Here is a 12,305-nt window from a genome sequence, read left to right as displayed (position 1 = left end):
ATGACGCGCCCTAGGGGAGTCCTACTCGCACCGGGAGTAGGATTCCCCCTTTCCTAGTCCAACTAGGAGTCCTACCATGTAGTAGGAGTAGGAGACAAGGAAGGGGAAGAGGGAAGAGAAGGAAGGAGGGGGCGCAGCCCCTCCCCCTAGTCCAATTCGGACTAGGCCTTGGGGGGCGCGCGGCCTGCCTCTCCCTCTCCCCTAAAGCTCAATAAGGCCCATATGCTTCTTCTCCCGTATTCCCGTAACTCCCGGGTACTCCGAATAATACCCGAACCACTCGGAACCTTTCCAATGTCCGAGTATAGTCGTCCAATATATCGATCTTTATGTCTCGACCATTTCGAGACTCCTCGTCATGTCCCCGATCTCATCCGGGACTCCAAACTCCTTCGGTACATCAAAACTCATAAACTCATAATATAACTGTCATCGAAACCTTAAGCGTGCGGACCCTACGGGTTCGAGAACAATGTAGACATGACCGAGACACGTCTCCGGTCAATAACCAATAGCGGAACCTGGATGCTCATATTGGCTCCTACATATTCTACGAAGATCTTTATCGGTCAGACCGCATAACAACATGCGTTGTTCCCTTTGTCATTGGTATGTTACTTGCCCGAGATTCGATCGTCGGTATCTCAATACCTAGTTCAATCTCGTTACCGGAAAGTCTCTTTACTCGTTCCGTAATACATCATCTCGCAACTAACTCATTAGTTGCAATGCTTGCAAGGCTTATGTGATGTGCATTACCGAGAGGGCCCAGAGATACCTCTCCGACAATCGGAGTGACAAATCCTAATCTCGAAATACGCCAACCCAACATGTACCTTTGGAGACACCTGTAGAGCTCCTTTATAATCACCTAGTTACGTTGTGACGTTTGGTAGCACACAAAGTGTTCCTCCGGTAAATGGGAGTTGCATAATCTCATAGTCATAGGAACATGTATAAGTCATGAAGAAAGCAATAGCAACATACTAAACGATCGAGTGCTAAGCTAACGGAATGGGTCAAGTCAATCACATTATTCTCCTAATGATGTGATCATGTTAATCAAATAACAACTCTTTGTCTATGGTTAGGAAACATAACCATCTTTGATTAACGAGCTAGTCAAGTAGAGGCATACTATTGACACTCTGTTTGTCTATGTATTCACACATGTATTATGTTTCCGGTTAATACAATTCTAGCATGAATAATAAACATTTATCATGAAATAAGGAAATAAATAATAACTTTATTATTGCCTCTAGGGCATATTTCCTTCAGTCTCCCACTTGCACTAGAGTCAATAATCTAGTTCACATCGCCATGTGATCTAACATCAATAGTTCACATCTTTATGTGGTTAACACCCATAGTTCACATCGATATGTGACCAACACCCAAAGGGTTTACTAGAGTCAGTAATCTAGTTCACATTGCTATGTGATTAACACCCAAAGAGTACTAAGGTATGATCATGTTTTGCCTGTGAGAGAAGTTTAGTCAAGGGTCTGCCATATTCAGATCCGCAAGTATTTTGCAATTTTCTATGTCTACAATGCTCTGCACGGAGCTATTTTAGCTAATTGCTCCCACTTTCAATATGTATCCAGATGAAGACTAAGAGTCATTCGGATCAGTGCCAAAACTTGTATCGACGTAACCCTTTTACGACGAACCTTTTGTCACCTCCATAATCGAGAAACATATCCTTATTCCACTAAGGATAATTTTGACTGTTGTCCAGTGATCTACTCCTAGATCACTATTGTATTCCCTCGCTTAACACAGTGTATGGTATACAACAGATCTGGTACACAGCATGGCATACTTTATAGAATCTGTGGCTGAGGCATAGGGAATGACTTTCATTCTCTTTCTATCTTCTGCCGTGGTCGGGCTTTGAGTCTTACTCAACTTCACACCTTGTAACACAGGTAAGAAACTTTTTCTTTGACTGTTCCATTTTGAACTACTTCAAAATCTTGTCAAGGTATGTACTCATTGAAAAAACTTATCAAGCGTCTTGAACTATCTCTATAGATCTTGATGCTCAATATGTAAGCAGCTTCACCGAGGTCTTTCTTTGAAAAACTCCTTTCAAATATTCCTTTATGCTTTTCAGAAAATTATACATTATTTCCGATTAACAATATGTCGTTCACATATACTTATCAGAAATGCTATAGTGCTCCACTCACTTTCTTGTAAATACAGGCTTCACCGCAAGTCTGTATAAAACTATATGCTTTGATCAACTTATCAAAGCGTATATTCCAACTCCGAGATGCTTGCACCAGTCCATAGATGGATCGCTGGAGCTTGCATATTTAGTTAACACCTTTAGGATCGACAAAACCTTCTAGTTGCATCGTATAAAACTCTTCTTTAATAAATCCATTTAAGGAATGCAGTTTTGTTTATCCATTTGCCAGATTTCATAAAATGCGGCAATTGCTAACATGATTCAGACAGACTTAAGCATAGATAAGAGTGAGAAACTCTCATCGTAGTCAACACCTTGAACTTGTCGAAAAAACCTTTTTTGCGACAATTCTAGCTTTGTAGATAGTAACACTACTATCAGCGTCCGTCTTCCTCTTGAAGATCCATTTAATCTCAATGGCTCGCCGATCATTGGGCAAGTCAATCAAAGTCCATACTTTATTCTCATACATGGATTTCATCTCAGATTTCATGGCCTCAAGCCATTTCGTGGAATCTGGGTTCACCATCGCTTCTTCATAGTTCGTAGGCTCGTCATGGTCAAGTAACATGACCTCCAGAACAGGATTACCGTACCACTCCGGTGCGGATCTCACTCTGGTTTACCTACGAGGTTCGGTAGTAACTTGATCTGAAGTTACATGATCATCATCATTAGCTTCCTTACTAATTGGTGTAGTAGTCACAAGAACAGATTTCTGTGATGAACTACTTTCCAATAAGGGAGAAGGTACAATTACCTTATCAAGTTTTCTACTTTCCTCCCACTCACTTCTTTCGAGAGATACTCCTTCTCCATAAAGGATCCATTCTTAGCAACGAATGTCTTGCCTTCGGATCTGTGATAGAAGGTGTACCCAACAGTCTCCTTTGGGTATCCTATGAAGACATATTTCTCCGATTTGGGTTTGAGCTTATCAGGATGAAACTTTTTCACATAAGCATCACAACCCAAAACTTTAAGAAACGACAACTTTGGTTTCTTGCCAAACCATAATTCAGATTGTGTCGTCTCAACGAATTTAGATGGTGCCCTTTTTAACGTGAATGCAGCTGTCTCTAATGCATAACCCCAAAATGATAGTGGTAGATCGGTAAGAGACATCATAGATTGCACTATATCCAATAAAGTACGGTTATGACGATCGGACACACCATTATGTTGTGGTGTTCCAGGTGGCATGAGTTTGTGAAACTATTCCACAATGTTTTAATTGAAGACCAAACTCTTAACTCAAATATTTGTCTCTGCGATCAGATCGTAGAAACCTTATTTTCTTGTCATGATGATTTTCCACTTCACCCTGAAATTATTTGAACTTTTCAAATGTTTCAGACTTATGTTTCATCAAGCAGATATACCCATATCTGCTCAAATCATATGTGAAGGTCAGAAAATAACGATACCCGCCGCGAGCTTCAACACTCATCGGATCGCATACATCAGTATGTATTATTTCCAATTAGTCAGTTGTTCGCTCCATTGTTCCGGAGAACGGAGTCTTTAGTCATCTTGCCCATAAGGCATGGTTCGCAAGCACCAAGTGATTCATAATCAAGTGATTCATAATCAAGTGATTCCAAAATCCCATCAGCATGGAGTTTCTTCATGCGCTTTACACCAATATGACCTAAACAGCAGTGCCACAAATAAGTTGCACTATCATTATTAACTTCGCATATTTTGGTTTCAATATTATGAATATGTGTATCACTACGATCGAGATCGAATGAACTATTTTCATTGGGTGTGTAACCATATAAGGTTTTATTCATGTAAACAGAACAACAATTTATTCTTTTACTTAAATGAATAGCCGTATTACAATAAACATGATCAAATCATATTCATGCTCAACGCAAACACCAAATAACACTTATTTAGGTTCAACACTAATCCCGAAAGTATAGGGAGTGTGCGATGATGATCATATCAATCTTGGAACTACTTCCAACACACATCGTCACTTTACCCTTAACTAGTCTCTGTTTATTCTGCAACTCCTGTTTCGAGTTACTACTCTTAGCAACTGATCCAGTATCAAATACTGAGGGGTTGCTATAAACACTAGTAAAGTACACATCAATAACATGTATATCAAATATACTTTTGTTCACTTTGCCATCCTTCTTATCCGCCAAATACTTGGGGCAGTTCTGCTTCCAGTGACCAGTCCCTTTGTAGTAGAAGCACTTAGTCTCAGGCTTAGGACCAGACTTGGGCTTCTTCACTTGAGCAGCAACTTGCTTGTTGTTCTTCTTGAAGTTCCCCTTCTTCCCTCTGCCCTTTTCTTGAAACTAGTGGTCTTGTCAACCATCAACACTTGATGTTTTTCTTGATTTCTACCTTCGTTGATTTCAGCATCACGAAGAGCTTGGGAGTTGTTTCCGTTATCCCTTGCATATTATAGTTCATCACGAAGTTCTACTAACTTGGTGATGGTGACTAGAGAATTCTGTCAATCACTATCTTATCTGGAAGATTAACTCCCACTTGATTCAAGCGATTGTAGTACCCAGACAATCTGAGCACATGATCACTAGTTGAGCGATTCTCCTCCATCTTTTAGCTATAGAACTTGTTGGAGACTTCATATCTCTCAACTCGGGTATTTGCTTGAAATATTAATTTCAACTCCTGGAACATCTCATATGGTCCATGACGTTCAAAACGTCTTTGAAGTCCCGATTCTAAGCCGTTAAGCATGATGCACTTAAACTATCAAGTAGTCATCATATTGAGCTAGCCAAACGTTCATAACGTCTGCATCTGCTCCTGCAATAGGTCTGTCACCTAGTGGTGCATCAAGGACATAATTCTTCTGTGCAGCAATGAGGATAAACCTCAGATCACGGATCCAATCCGCATCATTGCTACTAACATCTTCAACACAATTTTCTCTAGGAACATATCAAAATAAACATATGAAAGCAACAACGCGAGCTATTGATCTACAACATAGATATGCTAATATTACCAGGACTAAGTTCATGATAAATTAAAGTTCAATTAATCATATTACTTAAGAACTCCCACTTATAAAGACATCCCTCTAATCTTCTAAGTGATCACGTGATCCAAATCAACTAAACCATAACCGATCATCACGTGAAATGGAGTAGTTTTCAATGGTGAACATCGCTATGTTGATCATATCTACTATATGATTCACGCTCGACCTTTCGGTCTCCGTGTTCCGAGGCCATATCTGTATATACTTGGCTCGTCAAGTATAACCTGAGTATTCCGCGTGTGCAACTGTTTTGCACCCGTTGTATTTGAACGTAGAGCCTATCACACCCGATCATCACGTGGTGTCTCAGCACGAAGAACTTTCGCAATGGTGCATACTCAGGGAGAACACTTCTTGATAATTAGTGAGAGATCATCTTAAAATGCTACCGTCAAACTAAGCAAAATAAGATGTATAAAAGATAAACATCATATGCAATCAAAATATGTGACATGATATGGCCATCATCATCTTGCGCCTTTGTTTTCCATCTCCAAAGTACTGTCATGATCTCTATCGTCACCGGCATGACACCATGATCTTCATCATCTTGATATATATCAATGTGTCGTCATGTGGTCGTCTCGCCAACAATTTCTCTTGCAACTATTGCTATCGCATAGCGATAAAGTAAAGCAATTATTGGGCGCTTGCATCTTATGCAATAGAGAGACAACCATAAGGATTTTGCCAGTTGCCGATAACTTCAACAAAACATGATCATCTCATACAACAACTTATATTTCATCACGTCTTGACCATATCACATCACAACATGCCCTGCAAAAACAAGTTAGACGTCCTCTACTTTGTTGTTGCAAGTTTTACGTGGCTGCTACGGGCTTAGCAAGAACCGTTCTTACCTACGCATCAAAAAACCACAACGATAGTTTGTCAAGTTGGTGTTGTTTTAACCTTCGCAAGGACCGGGCGTAGCCACACTCGGTTCAACTAAAGTTGGAGAAACTGACACCCGCCAGCCACCTGTGTGCAAAGCACGTCGGTAAAACCAGCCTCGCATAAGCGTACGCGTAATGTCGGTTCGGGCCGCTTCATCCAACAATACCGCCGAACCAAAGTATGACATGCTGCTAAGCAGTATGACTTATATCGCCCACAACTCACTTGTGTTCTACTCGTGCATATGACATCTACACATAAAACCTAGGCTCGGATGCCACTGTTGGGGAACGTAGTAATTTAAAAATTTCCTACGCACACGCAAGATCATGGTGATGCATAGCTACGAGAGGGGAGAGTGTTGTCTACGTACCCTCGTAGACCGGAAGCGGAATGACAACGCGGTTGATGTAGTCGTACGTCTTCACGGCCCGACCGATCAAGCACCGAAACTACGGCACCTCCGAGTTCTAGCACACGTTCAGCTCGATGACGATCCCCGGACTCCGATCCAGCAAAGTGTCGGGGAAGAGTTCCGTCAGCACGACGGCGTGGTGACGATCTTGATGTTCTACCGTCGCAGGGCTTCGCCTAAGCACCGCTACAATATTATCAAGGAGTATGGTGGAGGGGGGCACTGCACACGGCTAAGAAAACGATCACGAGGATCAACTTGTGTGTCTATGGGTGCCCCCTGCCCCCGTATATAAAGGAGTGGAGGAGGGGAGGGCCGGCCCTCTCTATGGTGCGCCCTAGGGGAGTCCTACTCCCACCGGGAGTAGGATTCCCCCTTTCCTAGTCCAACTAGGAGTCCTTCCATGTAGTAGGAGTAGGAGACAAGGAAGGGGAAGAGGGAAGAGAAGGAAGGAGGGGGCGCAGCCCCTCCCCCTAGTCCAATTCGGACTAGGCCTTGGGGGGGCGTGCAGCCTGCCTCTCCCTCTCCTCTAAAGCCCAATAAGGCCCATATACTTCTTCTCCCGTATTCCCGTAACTCCCGGGTACTCTGAAAAATACCCGAACCACTCGGAACCTTTTCGATGTACGAATATAGTCGTCCAATATATCGATCTTTACGTCTCGACCATTTCGAGACTCCTCGTCATGTCCCCGATCTCATCCGGGACTCCGAACTCCTTCGGTACATCAAAACTCATAAACTCATAATATAACTGTCATCGAAACCTTAAGCGTGCGGACCCTATGGGTTCGAGAACAATGTAGACATGACCGAGACACGTCTCCGGTCAATAACCAATAGCGGAACCTGGATGCTCATATTGGCTCCTACATATTCTACGAAGATCTTTATCGGTCAGACCGCATAACAACATACGTTGTTCCCTTTGTCATCGGTATGTTACTTGTCCGAGATTCGATCGTCAGTATCTCAATACCTAGTTCAATCTTGTTACCGGCAAGTCTCTTTACTCGTTCCGTAATACATCATCTCGCAACTAACTCATTAGTTGCAAGGCTTATGTGATGTGCATTACCGAGAGGGCCCAGAGATACCTCTCCGACAATCGGAGTGACAAATCCTAATCTCGAAATACGCCAACCCAACATGTACCTTTGGAGACACCTGTAGAGCTCCTTTATAATCACACAGTTACGTTGTAACGTTTGGTAGCACACAAAGTGTTCCTCCGGTAAACGGGAGTTACATAATCTCATAGTCATAGGAACATGTATAAGTCATGAAGAAAGCAATAGCAACATACTACACGATCAAGTGCTAAGCTAACGGAATGGGTCAAGTCAATCACATTATTCTCCTAATGATGTGATCCCGTTAATCAAATAACAACTCTTTGTCTATGGTTATGAAACATAACCATCTTTGATTAACGAGCTAGTCAAGTAGAGGCATACTAATGACACTCTGTTTGTCTATGTATTCACACATGTATTATATTCCCGGTTAATACAATTCTAGCATGAATAATAAACATTTATCATGAAATAAGAAAATAAATAATAACTTTATTATTGCCTCTAGGGCATATTTCCTTCACGAAAGGGGGCTCTCCGGACAAGGATGCCCGAGAGCGCGAGCGTCGCCGCCGGCGACTGGCCGGCCGGAGCAGAGGCGGATGCCACCAACGCGGGGGACCGCCAGGAGTCGAGCGCAGCACCGCGGTCGGCGCGGCCGGCGACGCCCCAGCCGCCAGCACGGCGCCGCCGGGGAGGGGCCCGAGACCCCAAGGCGTCCCCTTTCGACCCAGGAGACGGCAGCGCGCCCGACGGCCGCCGGTGACGCCGATCGGTCCCGCGGGAGGCCGGACTCCCACCCCTGGGAGTCGGGCCGCCGACAGGGACGGATGGAGGCGGCCGGACCGGAGCGCGGGGCGGGATGCGGTCGCGGCAGGCGATGGGGCGGCCCGCAGCCACATCGGCAGCTTCGGCGAGGTCCGCCCAAGACTCGCGTGGAGGAACAGCTGGAGGAGACGGCGGGGAATCGGACGAGGGGGGCGCCGGCAGGCCGACCGCGGGCGAGGCCAGGGGCGAGGGCGGCGGCGGCGGCGCCGCCGAGCCGACCAGGGCGTCGCCAGAGCCAGAGCACGCGAGAGCCATCACCTCAGCTCCTCGTGCTGAATTTATCATGTCTTCCTCGGTGAGATGGTTCAGCCCGCTAACGCCTAGCGCGTGAGGAATAGTCTCAGTGTCCCGTGCGAGGACTAGTCATGGTCCACAACCCAATCCAGCGTCCTTTTGTGCATCTCCTCTTCCAGTCCATGCGCCCAATCGCGAATTGCTTTCTTCGCTTCGCTTGCTGCGACGTACGAACCCAACAATGGCGACCTCCCCACGAGCCATGCGTAGCCTGAGCCCCCTGTACTCTCTCCTCCTCCTTATCGGCGCAGCCAACGCCGCCGCGGACACTTTGGTGCACACCGAGTGCCCGAGCGACACAAACTACACCCGCGGCGGCGTCTTCCAGGGCAACCTCGACGCCCTCCTCTCCTTCCTCCCCGCCGCCGCGTCGGCCGCGTCCGGGTTCGCCGAGAACGCCACCGGCGCAGCGCCTGACGAGGCGTACGGGCTCGCGCAGTGCCGCGCCGACGTGAGCGCATCCGACTGTCGCACGTGCCTTGACGCCTCCGCGCAGGACGCGGCCAGCAAGTGCCCCGGCCAGAAAACGTCCATGCTCATCTACGACAACTGCCTCCTGCGCTACTCGAACGCAAGCTTCTTCGGCGCCGCCGACACGTCGCCGGTGGCCCGCCTCTGCAACACGGGGAACGTGACGCAGCCCGAGCTGTTCAGGACGCAGCTGGGCGCGCTGATGAGCAACCTCACCCGCAGGGCGGCGTACTCGTCCCCGCGGATGTTCGCGGCCGGCGCGGCCGACTTTACGTCCTTCACGAAGGTCTACGGCATGGCCCAGTGCACGCGCGACCTTGCCGGCGACGACTGCTACCAATGCCTCACCGGAGCCGTCTCGTCCATCCCGACCACCTGCGACGGGAAGCAGGGAGGGCAGATCATCTCCCGGAGCTGCTCTATCCGGTACGAGGTGAACCTTTTCTACAACGCCCAGGCCGCCGAGGCGGCGATGTCTCCGCCACCGCCAGCAGTAAACGGCAGCGACCAGTCCGGCCCTGCAGGACGCGCCGGTGAGTCAATGTCCCCGTCAACTTCGTGTCCGTACGCTCACGCGTTTCTAGCTGGCTGGCACTTGAGGCCATGCAGTTTTCTTGTTTTGAAATTGTCGTGTCAATCTCGCGTCTTTGATTAGACATTTCTTTCGGGTTGAAAGTTCGACAGCGACTGAACTAGAAGATAGGGTAAACTATTCTGAATTTCCTTTTGACGAATCTTCGTTGTGTGAGCAGGAAACGACGACGCCACGGCCAAGATAGCTCTGTTCGTCTCCATTCCTGTTGCTGTGGTGCTGTTGGTGATGTTGACGGTTGCTTTGTATCTCTGCAAGAGGAAGAACAAGAAACCACACGAACATGTGCGGATATCCAGCTCCGGTGAGTGCGTCTCGGTCGATTATATAGCAAAAACAATCTCCAAAAAAAAAAGAACAGCCAGGCTTAATTATTATACCGTTTGTCTTTGTGAGCAGAGGGTGGGGATGGAACAGACATGGGAAACTCAGAGTCTCTGCTGTACGATCTGGGCACTCTAAGAGCTGCCACTGACAACTTCTCTGAAGAAAATAAGCTCGGGGAAGGCGGGTTCGGGCCGGTCTACAAAGTAAAGTACACTCAACTTGGAACACGAGCATCCACTCTCCGATTGATTTTCCATGTCTAAACTGAACAATCGACTTGCTGTGGTTTGGTCGGTCAGGGCATTCTGCGGGACGGGCAGGAGATCGCGGTGAAGAGGCTGTCCAAGACCTCCCAGCAAGGGCTCGTGGAGATGAGGAACGAGGTCGTGCTGGTGGCCAAGCTCCAGCACAAGAATCTGGTGCGCTTGCTCGGCTGCTGCATCCAGGAGGAGGAGATGCTCCTCGTCTACGAGTTCCTTCCCAACAGAAGCCTCGACAAGATTCTATTCGGTTCGCACTTGGCACCTGGTTTCAGTTTCAGATCCCCGACTGTTATATCCAACTGACATACAATGGGATTGCACATGTGACATGTGCATGCAGATCCTGCGAGGCGCCGAGAGCTTACCTGGGGGCACAGGTTCAGGATCATCCAGGGGATCGGGCGAGGCCTTCTTTACCTCCACGAAGATTCGAGGCTGACCATCATCCACCGCGACCTCAAGGCGAGCAACATCCTGCTAGACCCCGACATGAACCCCAAGATCTCCGACTTCGGCCTCGCCAAGCTATTCAGCGTGGATGCCAGCGTCGGGAACACCAGCCACATCGCCGGAACCTAGTGAGTTTGTTATAACCGGTGGTGCACGTGAACCGAGCTAGTAGCTAACAATGCGGCGTCCACCTTGAAATGCAGCGGCTACATGGCGCCGGAGTACGCTCTGCACGGCATCTTCTCGGCCAAATCGGACGTGTACAGCTACGGCGTCCTTGTACTGGAGATCATCGCGGGTCGCCGCAACAATTTCGCCCAATATCCGGGCACTAACGGCGAAGATCTTCTGACCACGGTACGGGTGTGACCTTGCTCATGACGGATCAGTCAATGTAACTGGCTAATTACGCCCCTGCGTGTACAGGTCTGGAGGCACTGGAGCCGTGGGAGCGTGTCGGGGTTGCTCGACGGCTGCTCGGCCGACGGGCTCCAGCCGACGGAGATGCTGCGGTGCGTCCACGTGGGGCTGCTCTGCGTCCAGGAGGACGCGCACCTCCGGCCAGGCATGGCGGCGGTCGTCGTCATGCTCAACAGCCGCTCGATTACGCTCCCTGTGCCGACGCCGCCGGCCTATGTCGTTTCCGGCCGCGCGGGTGCGTTGGGGAGGAGCACGACGCGCGAGGCACAGGCTCCGACGGGAGCTGTTCGTGGGCCTTATGTCAACGACGCCTCCGTTTCTGGCCTGGAGGCCCGGTGAACGGGCGGCCTGGAAAATAGTGTGTTCTGGGCTTCTGGTGGCATCGCCGTCCAAACTTTCAGCAGTGTGTGTGGGCCGTATGTAGGCGATTGTGTTAAGTCGTTTAATTTTTTCCATTAAAAAAGTCGTTTAATTTTTCAACAGAAATGCTACTCCCTCTGTCCCAAAATATAAGAACGTTTTTTACACTAATGTAGTGTTAAAAACATTCTTATATTGTGGGACTGAGGGAGTATTTTTTAGTCTACCGAAAACAACTCGTCTTGAGTTGGTGTAATCATTGATATGGTCACTCATTCTTTTTCCTTGTCTTTCTCCGAGTTATAGTCTCTGTATGCTAGGACCCATTAAAAAATAGTATGTATGTTGGTATCCGTAAAAAAACAGTATGTATGCTAGGGAATGGGGAATATCGGCGTTGTTTGGATTTGGCATGTCCTGGCACTGCCAATATTGCCATGCCAACTTATTAACGGTCAATTTCGCCGCTGACGGTTGACCAAAAAGTTGGCGTCAAGTAGAACTAGAAGAGCGGAAGGGGGCAGGGTGCACCAATTCTTTGGCGTCCATCCAAACGCGCAGGGAAGGCTCAATCAACGCCAAAAAGTTGGCAGGGCGCCCATCCCATGGCTTCGATCCAAACAACCCCATCATGTCCTCCCTGCCATACAACATGATTTTTTGGGTATATAT

The 12,305-nt window shown here is 47.7% G+C and overlaps 1 protein-coding gene across 1 annotated transcript; it reads left to right on the top strand.

Moving 5' to 3' along the window:
• Positions 1-8,786: 8,786 nt before the first annotated feature.
• On the top strand, positions 8,787-11,923 carry LOC125519902 (cysteine-rich receptor-like protein kinase 10). The gene is made up of 7 exons (XM_048684684.1): positions 8,787-9,754; positions 9,974-10,117; positions 10,213-10,343; positions 10,440-10,650; positions 10,744-10,981; positions 11,057-11,210; positions 11,280-11,923. Exons 1-7 carry the CDS (start codon positions 8,932-8,934, stop codon positions 11,610-11,612), a joined length of 2,034 nt encoding a protein of 677 aa, XP_048540641.1. The 5' UTR covers positions 8,787-8,931; the 3' UTR covers positions 11,613-11,923.
• The last annotated feature ends 382 nt before the right edge of the window (positions 11,924-12,305 follow it).

Source organism: Triticum urartu, chromosome 1 (genome assembly GCF_003073215.2).
Source record: "Triticum urartu cultivar G1812 chromosome 1, Tu2.1, whole genome shotgun sequence".
NCBI lineage: Eukaryota > Viridiplantae > Streptophyta > Magnoliopsida > Poales > Poaceae > Triticum > Triticum urartu.
Note: the sequence above shows the minus strand (reverse complement) of the source record. Positions and strands in the feature narration are given on the sequence as shown.